The sequence below is a fragment of the Chiloscyllium plagiosum genome, unplaced genomic scaffold (assembly GCF_037043375.1).
Source record: "Chiloscyllium plagiosum isolate Xiang-an unplaced genomic scaffold, Cpla_swu_hap1 HiC_scaffold_1, whole genome shotgun sequence".
NCBI classification, from domain to species: Eukaryota; Metazoa; Chordata; class Chondrichthyes; order Orectolobiformes; family Hemiscylliidae; genus Chiloscyllium; species Chiloscyllium plagiosum.
In genome coordinates, this window is record NW_028270139.1 from 160,522,538 (window position 1) to 160,545,450 (window position 22,913).

Genomic DNA, 22,913 nt, shown 5'->3' on the forward strand with positions numbered 1-22,913 from the left:
AAAAAGTGTCCTGCAGTCAGTATCACCGTGAAGCATTCTGGGAAGAGTGTTAAACAGTGACGCAGGTGAGACAAAGCAGCTGATTGGGTGAGCAAGATTGAGTGATCATTTATACTATATTTTATAGAATGGAATGTCTCTATTTTGGGGCTACAGTTTCTAAGGGTAATAGTGCAGAGGTCTGCTTCTTGTGCGGGAAATTAGAGTGTTCCAGTGCCTGGGACCAGAAAGTATGCAGGAAACTACTGGATAAATCTACTGGAATTTTTTTTGAGGATATAAAAAATAGAGTTGATAAGGGGGAGCCAGTGGTAGTCGTTTACATGGACATTTTGAAGGATTCCAGTAAAGTCTCACATAACGAACAGCAGGTAAACATAAAACCCATGTGATTGGGGGTGGTGTACCAACACGGGTACAGAATTGGCTGGCAGACAGGAAAGAGCAGGAATAAACAGGTCAATTTTCTGAGGGATAACCAGTGACCACAAGGACATGTAGGGATCAGTTAGTGATGATATAGATGATATACATTTTCTTTCACACATGGGATGTGGGTACCTCTGACTAGGCCAGCATTTATTGCCCATTACTCACTGCCTAGGGGGCAATTAAGAGTCAACCATATTGCTGTGGGTCTGGAGTCACATGAAGGCCAGACCAGGTAAGGACAGCGGTTTTCTTTGCTGAAGGACATGAGTGGAGAAAGTGAGGACTGCAGATGCTGGAGATCAGAGCTGAAAATGTGCTGCTGGAAAAGCACAGCAGGTCAGGCAGCATCCAAGGAGCAGGAGAATTGACATTTCGGGCATTTCTGAAGAAGGGCTCATGCCCGAAACGTCGATTCTCCTGCTCCTTGGATGCTGCCTGACCTGCTGCACTTTCCCACAACACATTTTCAGCTCTGAAGGACATGAATGAACAAGATGTGTTTTTCCGATAACTGAGAATGGTTTTATTGTCATCATTAGACTCTTAACTCCAGATTCTTTATCAAATTCAAATTCCATCAAATTCAAATTCCACTATCTGCCGTGGCAGGATTCAAACATCGGGTCCGCAGAACGTTAGCTGACTTTCTGGATTAATAATACCACCAGGCCATTGCCTACCCCTGATGTAATACCTCCAAGCTTGCAGACAACATAAAGCTAGCTGAGCTGTGAGGAAGATGCAGCAGGGTGATTTGGACAAGTTGTGTGAGTGGGCACATGAAATACAAGATTAGTTTCCCTACAGTGTGGAAACAGGCCCTTCGGCCCAACAAGTCCACATCGCTCCTTCAAAGAGTAACCCACCCAGACCCATTTCCCTCTGACTAATGCACCTAACACTATGGACAATTTAGCATGGCCAATTCATCTGACATCTTTGGACTGTGGGAGGAAACTGGAGCACCCGGAGGAAACCCACACAGACACGGGGAGGATGTACAAACTCCACACAAACAGTTGCCCGAGGTTGGAATCAAACCTGGGTCCCTGGTGCTGTGAGACAGCAGTGCTAACCACTAAGCCATCATGCCACCCCGAACAATGTGGATAAATGTGAGGTTACCCACTTTGGTAGCAAAAATAGGATGGCAGTTTATCTCAATTATCAATAACTTGGGAAAGAGGGAGATGAAACGAGACCTGGGTGTCCTCGTAAATCAGTCACTGAAAGTAAGCATGCAGTTGTACAGGATGTTGGTGAGTACTGTGTACAGTTCTTGATGCCTTGCTATAATAAATTGGTGACAGTTCAGAAAAGATTTACCAGGACATGGCCAGGAATGGAGGGTTTGAATTATAAGGAGAGGCTGGATCGGCTGAGACTTTTTCACTGGAATGTAGGAAGTTGAGGGGTGACCTTTTAGGCATTTACAAAATTGTGAGGAGCATAGATTGTGGTGACACAATGGCTCAGTGGTTAGCACAGCTGCCTCACAGCACTAGGGACCTCAGTTCGATTCCAACCTCAGGCGACTCTCTGTGTAGAGTATGCACATTCTCCCCGTGTCTACATGGGTTTCCTTCCACAATCCAAAATTCTGCAAGATAGGTGAATTGGCCATGTTAAATTACCCAAAATGTTAAAAGGGCTGGGTTACTCTTTGGAGGATCTGTGTGGACTTGTTGGGCCAAATGACCTGTTTCCACACTGTAGTGAATCTAAGACGAATCACTCTATTTTTCCCAGAGTGGGTGAAACTAGAGGCAAAGTTTTAAGGCGAGGGGAGAAAGATTTGAAAGGGACCTGAGCAGCAACGTTTTCACACAGAGGATGTTTTTATTTATAACTCATTCACAGATGAGGGCGTCTCTGGCTAGGCCAGCATTTATTATCCATCCCAGAGGGCAGTTAAGTGTCAATCACAGTGCTGTGGGTCTGAAGTCACATGGAGGCCAGACCAGGTAAGGATGGCAGTTGCCTTCACTAAAAGGTCATTAATGAAGCAGACAGGTTTTTCCAATAGTCAACAATAGATTTATGATCAGCATCATTAAACTCTCTATTCCAGATTTTTACTGAATTCAACGTTCACCATCTGCCGAAGTGGGATTTGAACCCAGGTCCCCAGAACACCTCTTGGTTAACAGTCCATTGATGATACCATTAGGCCACCACCTCTCCTTTGGACTGAACTGCCAGAGGAAGCTATGGAGTCATAGAGACGTACAGCATGGAAAGAGGCCCTTCAGCCCAACCCATCCATGCTGACCAGATATCCCAACCTAGTCGAGTCCCATTTGCCAGCACTTGGCCCATAGCCCTTCAAACACTTCCTATTCATATATCCATCCAGATGCCTTCTAAATGTTGCAATTGTACCAGCCTCCACCACTTCATCTGGCAGCTCATTCCATACACGCACAACCGTCTGCATGAAAAGGTTACCCCTTCAGTCCCTTTTATATCTCTCCCCTCGCACCCTAAACCTATGCCCTCTAGTTCTGGACTCCCCGACCCCAAGGAAAAGACTTTGTCTATTTATCCTATCCATGCCCCTCATGATTTTATAAACCTCTATAAGGTCACCCCTCAGCTTCTGACGCTCCAGGGAAAACAGCCCCAGCCTGTTCAGCCTCTCCCTGTAGCTCAAACCCTCCAACCCTGGCAACATCCTTGTAAATAGTTTCTGAACCCTTTCAAGTTTGACAACATCTTTCCGATAGGAAGGAGACCAGAATTGCAGTTTGATGCCGGTACAGTTATTTAAAAGACATTTAGATGGGTACATGAAAAGGGAGGGTTTAGAGGGATCTGGTCCAAACACAGGCAAATGGGACTTGCTTACTTTGGGAACATAGTCGGCATAGGTGAGTTGGAGCAAAGGGTCTGTTTCTGTGCTGTATGACTCTACGACTCAGAATGATCCAGATGTAGACTAACCCCATGTTTTATTCCCACTTCCCCCTTGGCCTTTGTGGCCCTAAACTGGAATCCCTTGCTCCAGTCTTTGAGCCATGTCTTCATTTTTCTTGCCTAATTTACTCTGTGCCACCTGCTTCAGTAATAAGCCTGAATTGACTACCTTTAGGGTTCTGCTTGTTGGTTTGATGCCTATTCTCTACTTTCCAAGTCCTGCCTATGTCACTGGGATCCACCTGGAGCGGGACGAGTGGATCTGACCCCTCCTGCTGCAAGATCATCTCTGGCCTTGATGAGATATCCCAGACCCTGGCCCTGTGTACACAGCAGTCAGAACTCTCACTCTTTACTGCACAGAACAATATCAATCCTCCTCACCATACTCTCCCCATCTACTATTCCATTCCTTTTTGGTTGCCAACTTCCAGTTGAATGGTTTCCTGTACCATGGGGCCATGGCCAGTCAGTTGATCCACTCTGTAGCTCTTGTCCAAACAAGGAGAAAGAGTCTCAAATCCAATCGATAACTGAGGTTATGGGTCCTGCCCACGGTGTTCCCTTATCTTCCTCACTTGCAGTCACACACACCCTCCATCCCTTGACCAGTGACCCCCATCAGGTAACACTATTGTTACTAAATCGACAGCATGTATGTTCACTTTAAAATAGAAAGTGTTTTCTTAATATTGAAGTAAGCTTGAAATTCAGGCTCAGCTGCCTGAATGGAAAAGCTGGCAGATGGGTTGTTCCAAATAGATACATGTAACATTAGGCTGTGAAGTGGATGCCTGAGTTTTGGTTGCTGTTTTGACAACAGTTCAAATATAACCAGTTTGTTTAAATTATGCCCAGGATACTCAAACCCAATTGAGTTTGAATTTACTGTTTTGACAACATTAGACCAATGACAGGGAACGAGATAGCGGGGTATAAAACCAGAGCACTTCGAAATTTGGTCAGAAAGCAACTGCCGCCAATCAAGAAAATAACTACCACACTGGGAGAGCTAACTGTCCATCTAACATCAGAAGTCACTCTCTATCAAAAAAGTACCTTTTCATGTAAAACATATTTGCAGTAAAACGTAGAGCCAGGGAGATCAGGAAGACTGAAGAAAGCAGAGAAGACAGAGACTGTGTGGACTTGAGATGAAGTTAATGTAATGTTTAATAAAGAGAAAGTGAGGACTGCAGATGCTGGAGATCAGTCAAAAAATGTGGCGCTGGAAAAGCACAGCCGGTCAGGTAGCATCTGAGGAGCAGGAGAGTCAACATTTTGAACATTAATAAGTCTGTTATTGGAATTACATTTTTAGAGAGTTGGGGTCAGATCATAAGTAGTTAAGAAAACGGGGCTTGTATTAGTGAATAGTTTTTGTTTAGTGCTCACTATTAGAGTTAGGAAAATAAATTGTTATGTTTCTTTAAATAGTGGAAATTAGGAGTTCTCTGTCATACATTTTAACAGATTATGAGGGGAGGCAAGCTTTTCTGGGTGTTACATTTTAATTATCAGAGGGGTTCAATCGCTGTATCGTAACGCCATCCTCAGTGTGTGGCATCAGTGTCTTCCAGCTCACGGACTATAAGACAAAGCTGCTTGAGCAGTAAACATTCATAACAGGGACACTCAAGGGACATGAAATAGTGGCATGTAGCGATCTCCAATGTTTGAAGGGGTTTAGAAAGATACGGAGGGGGGGTCCTTCTCAGGTAAGGGGGAGGAATTTGAGATTTTACCAGGCTCAGCCACAAGTCTTTTGTTTACCTTACTCTGTCTTGTAGACTGTGTGCCTTGTTGGTGTGAGGGATGGAGGACAATGAGGATGTGTTTGACAAACTAATCATGATGTTAATATCCTTCCTGTAATGACCCATACAATGTCAACATCATTCTTGTTGTCAATACAAGTCAGTTCTTTGAACATTTTGACAACAACCCTCAGTGCCAGAACTATACTGTACACAGAGCCACAAGGCACAGTATGACCAGCGAGGGGGTGTTTTGACCCAACAACGGCTCTTTGCACTCTCGCCTATGTCTCCTGATGAGGCCCATTGTTTATCCCACTGGATTGAAAAGCCTCATTAAAGTGCCTGGGACAGGACCCCATTAGATCTGAATGGAGCGGCCCTGTTGAATTCTGAGGGAGAAAGGAGTAACACAGTTTTCAGGTTCATCCTTCTCCCAATCTTTGTTCCATTGTCCGACATAACATCACTCCTTGGTATCAGAGTTTTTCTAATCCAAGGTATCTTGCACCACCGCTCCCCCTCCCCCCACACCCACGATTTATTGGCTCCCCAGTTAGTGACTGTACAGTAAACTCCTGAATTCCCTCCCAAACCCATTTGGCCATGCTCTTGTGACCAAGTTTTTTTCTTATTCATTCATGAGATGAAGGTGTCACTGGCTCGCCCAGCATTTATTGTCCATCCCTAATTGCCTAGAGGGATGTTAAGAGTCAACCACATTGCTGTGGATTTGAAGTCACATGTAGGCCAAACCAGGTAGGATGGCAGTTTCCTTCCCTAAAGGGCATTAGTGAACCAGATGGGTTTTTCTGACAATTGGCAATAGTTTCATGGTCATTAGATTCTTAATTCCTGAATTCAAATTCCATCATATGCAGTGTTGAGATTCAAACCCGGGTCCCCAGAACATTACCTGGGTCTCTGGATTAACAGTCCAGCAATGATACCACAAGGCCATAGTGCTGATATCGATACAAACTCCATCCCATAGCAGTCCTATGAAGTGCCTGCCTAGGAATGTTTTAACCTTGTTGACATATGATTGGGCCAATAGGCTGAGAAATGGCAGATGGAATTTAATTCAGATAAATGTGAGGTGCTGCATTTTGGGAAAGCAAATCTTAGCAGGATTTATACACTTAAATGGTAACATCCTTGGGAGTGTTGCTGAACAAAGAGACCTTGGAGTGCAGGTTCATAGCTCCTTGAAAGTGGAGTCGCAGGTAGATAGGATAGTGAAGAAGGCGCTTAGTATGCTTTCCTTTATTGGTCAGAGTATTGAGTACAGGAGTTGAGAAATCATGTTGCGGCTGTACAGGACATTGGTTAGGCCACTGTTGGAATATTGCATGCAATTCTGGTCTCCTTCCTATCGGAAAGATATTGTGAAACTTGAAAGGGTTCAGACAAGATTTACAAGGATGTTGCCAGGGTTGGAGGATCTGAGCTATAGGGAGAGGTTGAATAGGCTGGGTTTTTTTTTTCCTGGAGCATCGGAGGCTGAGGAGTGACCTTACAGAGATTTATAAAATCATGAGGGGCATGGATAGGATAAATAGACAAAGTCTTTTCCCTGGGATGGGGGAGTCCAGAACTAGATGGTATAGGCTTAGGGTGAGAGGTGAAAGATATAAAAGAGACCTAAGGGGCAACGTATTCACGCAGAGGGTGGTACTTGTATGGAAAGAGCTGTCAGAGGAAGTGGTGGAGGCTGGTACAATTGCAACATTTAAGAGACATTTGGATGAGTATATGAATAGGAAGAGTTTGGAGGGATATGGTCCAGGTGATGGCAGGTAGGACTAGATTGGATTGGGATATCTGGTCGGCATGAACGGATTGGACCGAAGGGTCTGTTTCTGTGCTGTACGTCTCCATGACTCGATATGAATAGGGACTGGATCATTTGCGACCATATTCAATGAAGTTTAAAAGCTTGGGATGGGGATCTCATAGAAACCTATACAGGTGGGTGTTCCCAACAACTGGGGAGTCCAGAACCAGGGGACACAGTTTAAGGATACAGAATGGAGCATTTAGGACTGAGATGAGGAGAAATCTCTTCACCTAGAGGGTGGAGAGCCTGAGAAAGTGGTTGAGGCCAAACATTGAATGTTTTCAAGAAAGAGTTCAATACAGTTCTTAGAGCAAAAGGGATAAAAGGTAATGAGTGAAAAATGGGTACTGTTGACAGTTGGATGGCCAGCTATGATCATACTGAGTGAGAGAGCAGGCTTGAGGGCTGAATAGTCTACTCCTGTTTTTCTATGTTTCTATGTCATAGGTGCTATGTACAAACAAGTTGTTGCCATTGTTGTGTAAAGGGAGGAGAGATAGGAAGAGGGCAAGGAGAACAAAAACTGGCCATTCGGCCCAACTGATCAATATTAGCATTTATAGCCACAAAATCTTCCACCCAATCTATTTCAAATCAACCTGTCATCAAAATCCTAATGTGTTTATCCAGCTTTCCTTAAATACAACTACACAATTCATCTTAACCACATGCTATGGGAGAAAGTTTCACATTCTCATCACTCTCTGGGTAAAGACATTTCTTCTGAATCACCCAATTCATGAATCCCAATCAAAAACAGAAATGCACGCTTCGATCCAACTCATTCATGCCGACCAGACACCCCAATCTGACCTAGTCCCATTTGCCAGCATTTGACCCATATGCCTCTAAACGCTTCCTATTCATGTACCTATCCAGATGCCTGCTGAATGTTGTAATTGTACCAGCCTCCACCACTTCCTCTGACAAATTGCTCTATACACGCACCACCCTTTGCGTGTAAAAGTTACCCGTCAGGTCATAGTGGCAGAAATGTACAGCATAGAAATAGACCCTTCGGTGCAACTCATCCATGCCGACCTGATATCCTAACCTAACCTTGTCCCATTTGCCAGCACTTGGCCCATGTCCGCTAAATTCTTCCTATTCATGTACCCATCCAGATGTCTTCTGAATGTTGTAATTGTACCAGCCTCCACCATTTCCTCTGGCAGCTCGTTCCATGCACACACCACCCTCTGCGTGAAAACGTTGCTCCTTCGGTCCCTTTTAAAGCTTTCCCCTCTCATTCTAACCCATGCCCTCTAGTTTTGAACTCCCCCCAACCCTGGGGGAAAACAAACTTTATCTATTCACCCTATCAATGCCCCTAAAATAAACCTCTATGAGGCCATCCCTCAGCCTCCGATGCCCCAGGGAAATAGCCCTAGCCTATTCAGCCTCTCCCTATAGCTCAAACCCTTCAGTCCCAGCAACATCCAACTCTATAACCTATAACCTAAGTGCATGTATTTTGGAAGTAGCCATTGTCTCTGGATCTGCACCACTAACCAGACCTTTGACACAGTACCCTCTGCCTGGACCGGGGGAACGGGCAGCCTGATGACATACCAGTCGGGCAGAACAAGAAGATGGGAGGCTCCCCCAAGTACTGGTAGATTTCATTGGCCACTGACGTCTGAGCATGAGCGAATGAGCTGAAGGTTTCTTTGTCGGTGGGGCACATGGCGTGGTCGATGTCATCAAACAGGATGGCGAAGGCCATGCACCCAAATCCTTTGACCTGCAGGAGGGCAAAGGGTGCCCGAAAGGTTAGCAGGGCAAGTGGTGAGAAACTCTCAATTAGAGCAACAGTGGTAAACAGCAATAATGCCCATAGCACCAGTGACTACCAAAACATCAATCCACTTTTATATCAAACCATTGACTGTGAGGACTGACCGTGACTCTGAATAAATGAAGCAATACTTCCTCCCATTTTGTATTCCAAACTGAGGGGGTAAGTTTCAGCTCATGAACGTCTGTTTGCGTGTTCTAACATGCAGTAATCTCCACCAGGTTCTCGTTCCTACAATAAAAACTCTCCTTCTCGTGTTTAAATTCCTTTAGGGCCTGACTCCATGCCCCTGTCTGTTAGCTCATCATACTCTCCAATCCCTGTCTTACTTTCAGAATACTCTTCAAAATTACCTTCTGACTAAGCTTTAAGTCACCCTTTCTAATGTATCCAAATTTGGTTCATCTGTTTAATGATACGTCTGCATTAAAAGGTGCCGCAACAATGCAAGTTGTTGTTGTATAACTGCTACAGAGTTGATACAACCACTCCAGTTGGACCAATGCTCTACCATAATTGAATTTAAAAAAAAAGACTAACTTCTAAAATTCCAAAGTGCTTCATGGCACATTTCCATGTCATTGCTGAAAGTCCATTTTCCCCAAAGTAAGCTTCCACACGCATCAACAACCCGATTCTCTGTTCAGGTTGACGTTTTTGATGCGGAGGTGCCGGTGTTGGACTGGGTTGGCCAAGGTCAAAAATCACACGACACCAGGTTATTTGAAAACACTAGCTTTCGGAGCACTGCTCTTTTCATCAGTTATTCGTGAGAGAGGAAGACATTAGACACAGACTTTATAAGGAAAAGATCAAAGGGTCATACAATTCAATTTGTTCTCATGAGTTGTATGACCCATTTTCCTTATAAATTCTGTGCCTAAGGTTAACATCTCGTTAACACCCGATGAAGGTGCAGCGCTCCGAAAGCTAGTGTTTTCAAATAAACAGGGATCTGTTATGAGATCGCTGCTCTTTGCGATTTTTATAAATGACATGGATGAGGAAGTGGAAGGGTGGGTTAGTAAATTTGCTGATGACAAACACATTGGAGGAGTTGTAGAGGGCTGTTGTTGCAATGAGACATTGACAAAATGCAGAGCTGGGCTGAGAAGGGGCAGATGGAGTTCAATCTGGAAAAGCGTGAAGTGATTCGTTTCGGAAGGTTGAATGTGAATGCAGATTACAGGGTTAAAGGCAGGATTCTTGGCAGTGTAGAGGAACAGATGGATCTTGGGGTCCACGTCCATAGATCCCTCAAAGTTGCCACCCAAGTTGATACGGTTGTTGAGAAGGTGCATGATGCATTGGCTTTCACTAGCAGGGGGATTGAGTTTAAGAGCAGCGAGGTTGTGCTGCAGTTCTATAAAGCCCTGGTTAGACCACACTTGGAATATTGTGTTCAGTTCTGGTCGCCTCATTACAGGAAGGATGTGGAAGCTTTAGAGAAGGTGCAGAGGAGATTTACCAGGATGCTGCTTGGACTGGAGGGCATGTCTTAAGAAGAAAGGCGACTGACTGTGTGGAGTTTGCACATTCTCCCCGTGTCTGCGTGGGTTTCCTCCGGGTGCTCCGGTTTCCTCCCACAGTCGAAAGATGTGCAGGTCAGGTGAATTGGCCATGCTAAATTGCCCGTAGTGTTAGGTAAGGGGTAAATGTAGGGGTATGGGTGGGTTGCGCTTCGGCGGGTCGGTGTGGACATGTTTGGGCCGAAGGGCCTGTTTCCACACTGTAATGTAATCTAATCTAATCTAATCTAATCAAAGAAAGGTTGTTTTTCTCATTGGAGTGAAGAAGGATGAGAGGTGATTTGACAGAGATGTACAAGATATTGAGAGGCATAGATAGAGTGGATAGCCAGAGACTTTTTTCCCATGGTTAGCATGAGGGGGCATAATTTTAAGGTGATTTGAAGAAGGTTTAGGGGAGATGTCAGAGGTATGTTCTGACAGAGAGTGGTGGGTGTATGAAATGCACTACCAGCGGTGGTAGGAGAGTCAGATATATTAGGGACATTTAAGCAAGTCTTGGATAGGCACATGGATGATCATAGCATGAAAGGTGTGTAGGTTAGTCTGATCTTAGAGTAGGATAAAAGGTTGAGCTGAAAATGTGTTGCTGGAAAAGCGCAGCAGGTCAGGCAGCATCCAGGGAACAGGAGAGCCTGAAGAAGGGCTTATGTCCGAAACGTCGATTCTCCTGTTCCCTGGATGCTGCCTGACCTGCTGCGCTTTTCCAGCAACACATTTTCAGCTCTGATCTCCAGCATCTGCAGACCTCACTTTCTCCTCCTAGGATAAAAGGTTGGCACAACATCGAGGGCTGAAGGGCCTGTACTGTGCTGTACTGTTCCATATTCCATAAACTCATTTTTTATAACCTGGGGTCATGCGATTTTTGACCAGGGTGTTGGATGGATGATAAATCCTGACCAAGACTACACCCCTGCTCCTCTCCATGTAACTCTATGTGTTCTCTCACATCCACCCGAGAGGGTCCCAGTTAGTTTTGTGCCTCATCTAAAAGATGGTGAATTCGGCAGAACAGCACTCCCTCAGTACTGTACTGGATCGACAACCCAGATTATGTGCTCTAGAATGGGATTTGAATCCCTGGTTTTCGGTCACAAAGACCAGCAAGCTATGTCTAACAGCAATTCCTTTTATTCCACGTGGAGCTTGGGTGGAATGAGGGTCTGGTTCTCAGAAGACCAACATGAACACAGCCCCTAAAGTCTGTCCTGTCATTAACCCAACTCTCACTGATCTCTCTGAACACATCAAGATTCACACTACCTGCCTCAGTTTCTGCTTCAGTAAGCTCAGGTCACACGAGCTGGAGAAGGTGATGTCCTGTCCCGGGGAGATCGCGTACACAAACTCAACCCCACACTCCTGGGCGGCCAAGACCAAGGCCTTCAGCTGCACTGTCGACAGAAAATAAGTAAAAGAAAACTGAAAATGAGATAAAGACAAAGGACCCCTCGACAGAACTCACATCAATGAGAGCAAAACTGTAGTAAACAGGTTACTTGCAGGTCAGGAGCTCACCAACTCTTAAATCATATCTGTAAATGTTGACTTGACCCTTTAGAGCCTGTACCATACATGGATGATAATACAATGCAGGGTATATAGGTATATAGGATAAAAGGTCAGCACAACGTTGAGGGCCGAAGGGCCTGCAGCATGCTATATTGTTCCATGTTCTATAAACCCATTGGACCATAACCTGGTGCCGTGTGATTTTTGACAGAAATTTATCATCAGGCTAAAGCAACCTCCACTTTCTTCATTCCATTATCGGTACTGACCTCTGGGATTCCTTTCATAAACTTTTCATCTCCCCACCTTACTCTGAATGAGACCAAACAGTCCTTGTGATGTAGTGACAGGGGATGCTTGAGAATTGCTGCTAGAGAGATAAATTCAAAAGGGGAAGACCCACCATCTGAGGTTAACTAAAGAGGCTGGGTGGCACAGTGGTTAGCACTGCTGCCTCACAGCCCCAGGGACCTAGGTTCAATTCCACTTCCAGGTCTGTTTGCACATTCTCCCAGTGTCTGCGTGGGTTTCCTCCGGGTGCTCCAGTTTCCTCCCACAGTCCAAAGATGTGCTGGTTAGGGTGGATTGGCCATGCTAAATTGCCACAGTATCCAGGGACCTGTGGGTTAGCCATGGGAAACGCAACCTTGCAGGGATAGGATAGTCTGGGTAGGATGGTTGGTGTGGACTCGATGGGCTGAATGACCTGCTTTCACACTGTAGGGATTCTATGCAAGTTAAATTGAAAGAGTTCAGAAAAGATTTACAAGGATGTTGCCAGAGTTGGAGGGTTGGAGGTACAGGAAGAGGCTGAATAGGCTGGGGTGGTTTTTCCTGGGTGCCAGAGGCTAAGGAGTGACCTTATACAGGATTATGAAATCATCAGGGGCATGGATAGGGTGATTAAGAAAGGTCTTTTCCCCAAGGTAAGGGAGTCCAACACCAGATGGCATAGGGTTAAGGTGAGGGGGGAAAATTTAAAAGGGACCTGACGGGCAACTTTGTCACGCAGAAGGTGGTGCATGTACAGAATGATCTGCCAGAGCAATAAAAAAACCAAAGAACTGCAGATGATGTAAATCAGAAACAAAAAAAGCAGAAATTGCTAGAGAAGCTCAGCAGGTCTGGCAGCATCTGTGGAGAGAAATAACATTTTGGGTTGAGTGATGGGACAAAGGCAGAAAAAATGGAGTCAGTCGTCAGATCAGCCATGATCTCATTGAATGGTGGAGCAGAATCAATGGGCTGAATGGCCTACCTTTCCTCCTGTGCATTGTGTAAGGTAAAATCCATTGGAAAACAATGAAACAATAGCCCAGTTCCTCAGGTTCGAACAGAAAACACAGACCGAGGGTGTGGTGCTGGAAAAGCACAGCCGGTCAGGCAGCGGCTGAGGAGCATCAGGAAATAAAACACAGACCGGCAACGCAGCACAACAGATCGCCACCAAGAACTAAGCTTACAGCCCAAAACCTCGCTCAGCAATCTCCTCGCCTCCATTCAAACTCGCTACTTACCTGACTCTTCTGCTGAGTACGTCTCTCTCCATAACAGCCTGTGCTTCAGGTCGTCCTTCGGGCCGTACATGTAGACGTTGAGTCCCCATCTCTGCATCCTGGGATAAGACAAAGACAAGTTGGTAAGTGACAGTCTGCTACACTGGGAGGGAGGGTCACTGTGGGTGGTCAGGGCCCTAGGTGTCAAATTCTTGCACTCTCACTCCGGAGATTTAAGCTCACTCCGCCAGTCACTAGTGTGGAGTGTTTCAGTCTATGGAAGAGGATTACTTTTTATCCATTCTTGGGGTGTGGACATCACTGACTGGGCCAACAGTAGTTTCCCTTTCCTGACTGCACTTTGAGTGGCTTGCCAGGTCAATTCAGAGGGCAGTTAAGAGGGCAACTACATTGTTGTGGCGTCGCCTGTACGGCAGACCAGGTAAGGATGGCAGTTTCCTTCCCTAGAGGAGAATAGTGAAGGGGTTGGGTATTTAAGATAATTTTTCCTATCAATTAATTTAATTTGCATAAGTTGCTCTGATTCAGACTCGAACCCATGACCCTGAAAGCATTAGCCTGGGTCTCTTACCAGCCCAGTGACATTACCATCACTGAACCATCTCCTGAAGGAGAAACCGAGGGTAAAAACAGAAAGCTCAGTTGGTTGGATTGGGACATGGACTGAAGAGGCAGAGATGATGCCAATGGCACTCTCAGTGGCAGTGCTGAGGCAGCACGGCACTGTTAGAGGTGCTGCCTTTCCGAAGAAGCACAAAGCTAAGGTCCCATCTATTCTGCCCAATAAGGTGGAGGGTGGGTCTGGCTGGGATGCTCTTTGGAGGGGCAGTGTGGCCACGATGGGCCAAATAGCCAGTTTCCACACTGCGTAGGGATTCCTTGTCGCGATGCATGTAAAAGATCCCATTGCACTGTTCTGAAGAAATCCTGACAAATTGCAGAATCTTGTTGTGAGTAAATTGTCTGCTCTGTCTCCAACATTACAAATGTGACGATGCTTTATTAAGGTAGGTTTATGCAAAACATTTCAATCTACCTGATGAGCCCTTCGGATGTATACTAACTTTTAGTATGATTTCCTAAAAGTATTCCATAAGGAGTCAGAGTATTCAACATCTACTGGTTCCCCTTTATCTACTTACTCGTTGCACCCTCAAAAAAAACCTAATCAATTTGTCAATTCCCTTTAGTAAAATCATGTTAGCTTGTTATAACCATCTGATACCTTTCTAACTGCACTTTAGGAATTCACTAACTGTACAGTCCAGCACTTTCTTGATAACTGGCTTGTCTCCCTCTCCATCCTTTCTTGTAAACTAAGTGTTGCATTTTCTAACATGCAATCTGCTGGGATCATTCCAGAATTTTGGAAAATCAGAGCCAGTGCTCCACTATTGCACACTTATTAATGCACGTTTAAGGTGATTGTAATCTCCACTCAAGAACAAGTAAATAACCAAACCACTTCCCACTTACTCCCAGTGCACGGTAATTCTCTATTTGAAACAATTCCTGTGGGGTCAAACCTACCACCAACATAAAAGATCCATTCCCTCTCTGAGTCAAAAGGACTCAAATTCATCACATCCACTTTTGGTCATTTAAAATAACTTCTATCATGTTGAATGCCAGTGAATCTAATCGCTTCATATTCACTCCCATTCATAAAGAACTTCCAGAATGTTCCAGAATTATCTGCCTTTAAATTTCTGTCAATGTCCAGTATTGGAATTCACTGGGAAGCAGCAGCGCATTGACCTATTGGAAAGGGTTTCTATAAAAGAAAAGGTATAACCATCGCCTTTTCTTGCTTAAATCAATGAATAATCAATTCTCCAGAAACATAAATAGGATTGCTGGAGTATGAACATTTCTGACAGAGGTGGGGAGAAATGTTCTCAAATGAAACTTTGGAATGTGCCACCATTGACTATACGTCAGGCTTCTTTAAATACCTGGCTCTGGAGGTGATTGATTGGTTGGTTTTAGTTCCCAAAATTCTGTAGTCTAGGGGAAAGTTCCTTTCGATTGGAAAATCACAACATAAGTTTTTTATTTTGTGACGATACTGTGGCTTTAAGGGGTGTGTTTTGTCCTGGTTTCTTTTAGAGAGAGATTATGAGACAGGTAACGAGCAGTCTACAGCAAGATAAGCAACTTGTGAAGCCTTGAGATATTTTTAAAGTTGGAACAATAGAAGCAGCCTGACTGGGTGTGGTCAAGCTCCTACAGAACTAATTTGGCTTTCAGCAGTTGTTCTCATCAAGTTTGGAAGGCAGTGACTCTCTCCTGGATACTAAACTGTGTCTGAGTTTTCTCTGGATGTTGTTTCCTCCTGAGTTATGGGAGTTGCACGTGAGACAATTCTGTTTTCTAAATTTGCCTTTTGTCAAATATTAGAACAGTTACTGCTTGGTAGTAAAATCTAACATCTTGTTAAGTTGCCCAATAGAGATAAGTTATTCCAAGTCCCTCTTTCTTTTGTTGTATTTTAACTATGTTTTAATAAATTATGTTTTCCTTAATGTCGAGAGTTTGGCCTCAAATTGCATCTCGAACACTACACCTCACATTTACCTTTAAAATAAGAAAAAGTTAGGTCTAGGCTACCTTCTTAATATATTTTGAGGGAGTCTGCTCCATAACAATTTAAAAAGGGAGGCAGACAGCAAGCAGGAACCTACAAGCCAATTAACTTCATATCAATTACAGGAGAAATGTTCAAAATGATTATTAAAGATCTTATTGCAGGCTACTTAGAAAGGTTCAAGGTAATCAGGCAGAACCAACATGGTTCTGAGAAATGAAAATCATATTTAAAGAATTTATTGGAATTTTTTTGAAGGACTACATGCTCTGGATGAAGGGGAACCAGTGGATGTACGAGATTTAGATTTTCAGAAGGCATTTGATAAGGTGCCACATTGGGGAAAATATAGATTCATGGTGTAGGGAGTAGCGTATAGGCATGGATAGATATTCAGCTGGCTAACACGAAGCAGAGTGTAGACAAAAATGTGTTTTGTTTTTGATTGACAAGGTGTAACAAGTGGTACGCCTCAGGGATAAGTGCAGAGGCTCCAACATTTCACCATTTATAGAAATTGCCTACATGCAAGGATTTGAATTGGGGAATACCTATACTAAATGAAGTGCAGTGGTTCAAGAAGGCAGTTCACCACCACCTTCTCAAGGGCTGCTACGGGTGTGTAACAAATGCTGGCCCAACCAGCGATACCCACATCTTGCAAGTGAATAAAAAGAGTAGGAAGAGCTTTACGCTCTATTATCCTGTGCTGTCCCTGTCCTGGGAGTGTTTGATGGGGACAGTGTAGAAGGAGCTTTACTCTGTATGTAACCCCATGCTGTCCCTATACCAGGAGGGTTTGATGGGGACAGTATAGAGGGAGCTTTACTCTGTATCTAATCCTGTGCTGTCCCTGTCCTGGGTATGTTCGATGGGGACAGAGTTGAGGGAGCTTTACTCTGTATCTAACCCCCCTGTGCTGTCCCTGTCCTGGGTGTGTTTGATAGGTACAGTGTAGAGTGAGCTTTACTCTGTATCTGACCCCGTGCTGTCCCTGTCCTGGGTGCGCAGAAGGGAGCTTTACTCTGTATCTAACCCTGTGCTAACCGTGTCCAGGGAGTGTTTGATAGGTACAGTGTAGAGGGAGAGTTACTCTGTATCTAACCCGTGCTGTCCCTATCCTGGGAGTGTTTGATAGGTACAGTGTAGAGGGAGCGTTACTCTGTATCTAACCCCGTGCTGTACCTGTCCTGGGAGTGTTTGATAGGTACAGTGTAGAGGGAGCGTTACTCTGTATCTAACCCCGTGCTGTACCTGTCCAGAGAGTGTTTGATAGGTACAGTGTGGAGGGAGCTTTACTCTGTATCTGACCCCGTGCTGTCCTTGGAGTGTTTGATGGAAACACGGGTGCTAACCTGCTTTATCTCAATGGAAACATTGAGAATATAAGTAACTGGTCTGTGGCAATGTCAGGGTTATTCCTGATGATCGAATCATTCTAATTAGGGAACAACACACTCACGTTGGGAGATCAGCTCCATTTCAGAACTCAAATCAATCATCCTGTTCAGCCACAAGGTCTAATTAAAAGCAAGGGTCGTTTGCAAATAAATGGCACATTGTAGCCTTCAGGCAGTTCTCAATCCCAGCAGAGCTCAGAGGACCAAATCTGCACTGCTGCTTTAATGGTACCTTGTCTTTATTTAGTTCCTCAGTAAAGGGCCAACAATCAACCATTGCCCCCAGGCCTTTTGCAGTCCACACAATTTTTACAGTCCCATCAGTGCATGCTATTTTGGTATAACATGGTCCAGCTTTGATTATACATTGTTCTGATCATTTCAGCCAAAATATCTGATGAATTCAGCAGCCTGGTTGCAAAGCCTTTCAACACTATTGAAAGGAGACAGGTGTTGACAAAGCTTTTCATTTTGCACTCATCAGGAGAACTGCAAGAATTGCCAAACCTCACGGAAATGACAACAATTCCTGCTCCTGGGTAAAAGGTGCCAATGTGCTGGCAAGTCGAGTTTGCTTGACTCAGGTGTGATCATGGAGAAAGCAACAATAAACAATCAGCTCTGCGTGTTTGAAGGTAACTCAGAAAAGATGCAAGGTAAAGAACAGGTTTCCGTACCTGCTTTTGATTAACACAGTTCTGTGTTAAGGTTGCTAGAAATGTTGTCAACTCATAATATTATACATATATTAAAGAAAAGTACTTGCCTTTATTGGTCAGTGCATTGAGTATAGGAGTTTTGAAGTATTGCAGCTGTACTGGACATTGGTTAGGCCACTTTTGGAATACTGTGTGCAATTCTGGTCTCTCTGCTATAGGAAAGATATTGTTAAATTTGAAAAGGTTTACAAGGATGCTGCCAGGGTTGGAGGATTTGAGCTATTGGGAGAGGCTGAATAGGCTGGGATTATTTTCACTGGAGGATTGGAGGCTGAGGAGTGACCTTACTGAGGTTTATAAAATCATGAGGTGCATGGACAAGGTAGGGGAGTCCGAAACTAGAAGACACAGGTTTAGGGTGAGAGGGGAAAGATTGAAAAGGGACCTAAGGGGCAATGTTTTCACACAGAGGGTGGTGTGTGTATGGAACAAGCTGCCAGGGGAAGTGGTGGAGGCTGGCTCGATTACAACATTTAAAAGGCACCTGGATGGGCATATGAATAGGAAGGGTTTAGAGGGATATGGGCCAAATGCAGACAATGGGACTAGATTAATTTAGGATACGTCAGGTATAGACAGGGTAGATCGAGTGAATCCTTAGAAGAGTATAAAGAAAGTAGGAGTATACTTAAGAGGGAAATCAGGAGGGCAAAACGGGGACATGAGATAGCTTTGGCAAATAGAATTAAGGAGAATCCAAAGGGTTTTTACAAATATATTAAGGTCAAAAGGGTAACTAGGGAGAGAATAGGGCCCCTCAAAGATCAGCAAGGCAGCCTTTGTGTGGGAGAAAATGGGGGAGATACTAAATGAATATTTTTCATCAATATTTCGTATGGAAAAGGATATGGAAGATATAGACCGTAGGGAAACAGATGGTGACATCTTGCAAAATGTCCAGATTATAGACCGGTGAGCCTGACATCGATGGTGGGCAAGTTATTGGAGGGAATCCTGAGGGACCGGATGTACATGTATTTGGAAAAGAGCAGCAGGTCAGGCAGCATCCAAGGAGCAGGAGAATCAACGTTTTGGGCATGAGCCCTTCTTCAGGAATGCCCGAAACATCGATTCTCCTGCTCCTTGGATGCTGCCTGACCTGCTGCACTTTTCCAGCAATACATTTTTAGCTCTGATCTCCAGTATCTGCAGTCCTCACTTTCTCCATGTATTTGGAAAGGCAAGGACTGATTCAGGATAGTCAATATGGCTTTGTGCGTGGGAAATCATGTCTCACAAACCTGATTGAGTTTTTTAAAGAAGTAACAAAGAAGATTGATGAGGGCAGAACAGTAGATGTGATCTTTATGGACTTCAGTAAGGCGTTCGACAAGGTTCCCCATGGGAGACTGATTAGCAAGGTTAGATCTCATGGAATACAGGGAGAACTAGCCATTTGGATACAGAACTGGCTCAAAGGTAGAAGACAGAAGGTGGTGGTGGAGGGTTGCTTTTCAGATTGGAGGCCTGTGACCAGTGGAGTGCCACAAGGATCGATGCTGGGTCCTCTACTTTTTGTCATTTACATGAATGATTTGGATGCGAACATAAGAGGTACAGTTAGTAAGTTTGCAGATGACACCAAAATTGGAGGTGTAGTGGACAGCGAAGAGGGTTACCACAGATTACAACAGGATCTTGACCAGATGGGCCAATGGGCTGAGAAGTGGCAGACGGAGTTTAACTCAGATAAATGCGAGGTGCTGCATTTTGGGAAAGCAAATCTTAGCAGGAATTATACATTTAATGGTAAGGTCCTAGGGAATATTGCTGAACAAAGAGACCTTGGAGTGCAGGTTCATAGCTCCTTGAAAGTGGAGTTGCAGGTAGATAGGATAGTGAAGAAGGCGTTTGGTATGCTTTCCTTTATTGGTCAGAGTATTGAGTACAGGAGTTGGGAGGTCATGTTGCGCCTGTACAAGACATTGGTTAGGCCACTGTTGGGATATTGCATGCAATTCTGGTCTCCTTCCTATCAGAAAGATGTTGTGAAACTTGAAAGGGTTCAGAAAAGATTTACAAGGATGTTGCCAGGGTTGGAGGATCAGAGCTACAGGGAGAGGCTGAACAGGCTGGGGCTGTTTTCCCTGGAGCGTCGGAGGCTGAGGAGTGACCTTATAGAGGTTTACAAAATTATGAGGGGCATGGATAGGATAAATAGACAAAGTTTTTTCCCTGGGGTTGGGGAGTCCAGAACTAAAGGGCATAGATTTAGGGTGAGAGGGGAAAGATGTAAAAGAGACCTACGGGGCAACGTATTCACACAGAGGGTGGTACGTGTATGGAATGAGCTGCCAGAGGAAGTGGTGGAGGCTGGTACAATTGCAACAATTAAGAGGCATTTGGATGGGTATATGGATAGGAAGGGTTTGGAGGGATGTGGGCTGGATGCTGGCAGGTGGGACTAGATTGGGTTGAGATATCTGGCCGGCATGGACGGGTTGTACCGAAGGGTCTGTTTCCATGCTGTACATCTCTATGGCTCTATACCTAGTCAGCATGGATGAGTTGAACTGAAGAGTCGGTTTCCATGCTGTCTAAATGTATGACTCGAAGTTATTGTGACTGTTTGAAATTTGGCATTTTCACACTTGTCCTGATGAGTACAAGACAAAAGGACTTTATTAGCCCTTCTCTATTTTCAAATTCTGCATCCACCAAGCAACTGATTTCACCAGATGCGAATCAAATTTGAGGAGAAACTTAGCAGGTCTGGAAGCATCTGTGGAGAGACAAACAGAGTTAATGTTTTGGAGTCCGTGACCCTTCCCCATAACTGCTGAATGTCACTGGACTCGAAGCATTAAACTGTTTCTTTCTCTGCAGACGCTGCCAGACCTACTGAGTTTCTCCTGAAATTTCCGATTTAGATTAGATTAGATTAGATTAGATTAGATTACAGTGTGGAAACAGGCCCTTCGGCCCAACAAGTCCACACCGACCCGCCGAAGCGAAACCCACCCATACCCCTACATTTACCCCTTACCTAACACTATGGGCAATTTAGTATGGCCAATTCACCTGACCCTGCACATCTTTGGACTGTGGGAGGAAACCGGAGCACCCGGAGGAAACCCACGCAGACACGGGGAGAACGTGCAAACTCCACACAGTCAGTCGCCTGAGGCGGGAAATGAACCCGGGTCTCTGGCGCTGTGAGGCAGCAGTGCTAACCACTGTGCCACCGTGCCGCCCACATTTAGTTTTGCATCACATTGACACAGCGTCTAGCAAAGTCAACAAAACCATCAGAAAAAGGTTCAGTCAAAAGTCAGTCCATCTCATACCAGGAGCCTTGCACCGACAGAACTGTGGAAATGGTGAGGATTTCAAAACCATTCAGGGGGAGGTTGTTTCCACATCCACTTGCTTACCCGACTCAGCTGCCTACCAGTGACGAGATAACCCATAGCCCACCTGCTCCTCCAAATTTAGTGAATAAAATGGTTGCCTCCAAGTCAAACAGTTAGCATTGTATTGAGCTTCAACACAAGAGCCACTAAGGTGGATCCTGAAGATCTCTTGGTACTATTTCAAGAAAATGGCCCCCCCATGTCTTGTCCAATATTCATCACTTGAAAACAACACCCGAAAGACCCCATAACATTCCTCTCTCAGCTGTCAATCAGTGGGTGGCACACATGCCTCTGCACTAAAAGGTTTTGGGTTCGAGTCTCATTCCAGGAGTTGAGCACTGGGATCAAGTTGGCACAGCCATGCAGGACTGAAGGAGTGCTACACTGTTGGAGGTGCCATCTTTCAGGTAAGATTTTAAATCGAGGAGCCATCTGCCGCTTGGGCATGAGAGGGAGCATTGCCACCTGCCCATTCTCCTCCATGCCATTCACCATCCCGACTTGGAAATATATCGCTGTCCCTTCACTGTCGCTGCGTAAAAATCCTGGAATTCACTTCCAAAGGGCATTGTGGAGATTGCTAAACTGAAGGCAGCTCACCACAACTTTCTCCAGGGCAACTAGGGATGGGCAATAACAGCCGACTCAGCCTAGCCAGCAAAGTCCACGTCCCATAAATTAATTTTTAAAGAATCAGTGACCGTATGTTCTTTGAGCAGAATGGTGATCAATAAATACAAGTATCTCTTTCACCTCACGGTGCCTTGTGGATCTTGCTGTGTATGTGACAGGACTCACAGTTGTCAACACAACAATGGGCCCTCCATTTCACAGCAGTTATCCACACAGCAACAAGAACTGAGTGATTGCCAGCTCGGTTTCCTTTAACACACCAGGTATCAAACAAGGAGACATGTTCCAGTTCAGAGCCTGTAGCAGAAGTCCACTGGATCATCACGCAGTGGGAACCCACTCTACTTCCCATGAGCAGCTGACTACACCATCTACTCACATTATTTAAAGGCTCCTGCCCCCCTTGGGCTACATTAACACAGTCATTGTAACTGGAGAACAATGTTGATTGAACACTGGGGTAAAAGCAAAGTTATGGTCAGGGATTAACAAATCCTAGAGTGTGTAATGTCAGCAGTCTAAATTCTGTCTACATTACCACTTGAACAGCACCATCCTCTGCTCCATGGACCATGGCCTGCCATAGAAACCTACACAGAGACAGAGATAAGAACTGGTTAACATTTCCCAGTGACAACAAAGAGTTAGAGGCACAGCTAGTCTAGCGGTTATTGTACTGGGCAGACCCACCTTGTGAGTTTAAATCTCAGAAGAGAAACTTGTGAAAATGTATTTGTTAACCTGCATTTAAGGGGAAGCAAGGTAAATACAGGAGAAAGACAACAATGGCAAAATGTTCCAACTGGGTTAAATGGAGCAAGGTGGAGGAAAATGATCCAGTTAAAGAGGCCGGTGTGTTTATTTTTCACGGAATGATATCGGATAAATAGCAGATAAACAGGCCGTGTGGGTCT

At 44.7% G+C, this 22,913-nt stretch overlaps 1 protein-coding gene across 6 annotated transcripts in view; it reads right to left on the bottom strand.

Annotated features, from left to right (window-relative positions):
* LOC122550812 (protein O-GlcNAcase) overlaps positions 1-22,913 on the bottom strand; it is a 74,528-nt gene that overhangs the window by 47,977 nt on the left and 3,638 nt on the right. For 3 of the 6 annotated variants that reach the window (XM_043692241.2, XM_043692151.2, XM_087991831.1), the window contains exons 2-5: positions 22,538-22,589; positions 13,305-13,402; positions 11,539-11,669; positions 8,518-8,689 (exon numbers count right to left, since the gene is read on the bottom strand). In XM_043692241.2, coding sequence (XP_043548176.2) covers positions 8,518-8,689; positions 11,539-11,669; positions 13,305-13,402; positions 22,538-22,589 — 453 coding nt within the window. Of the gene's footprint in view, positions 1-8,517; positions 8,690-11,538; positions 11,670-13,304; positions 13,403-22,537; positions 22,590-22,913 lie in introns of those variants that run through there. The other 3 variants (XM_043692517.2, XM_043692425.2, XM_043692331.2) reach the window with 3 other exon arrangements.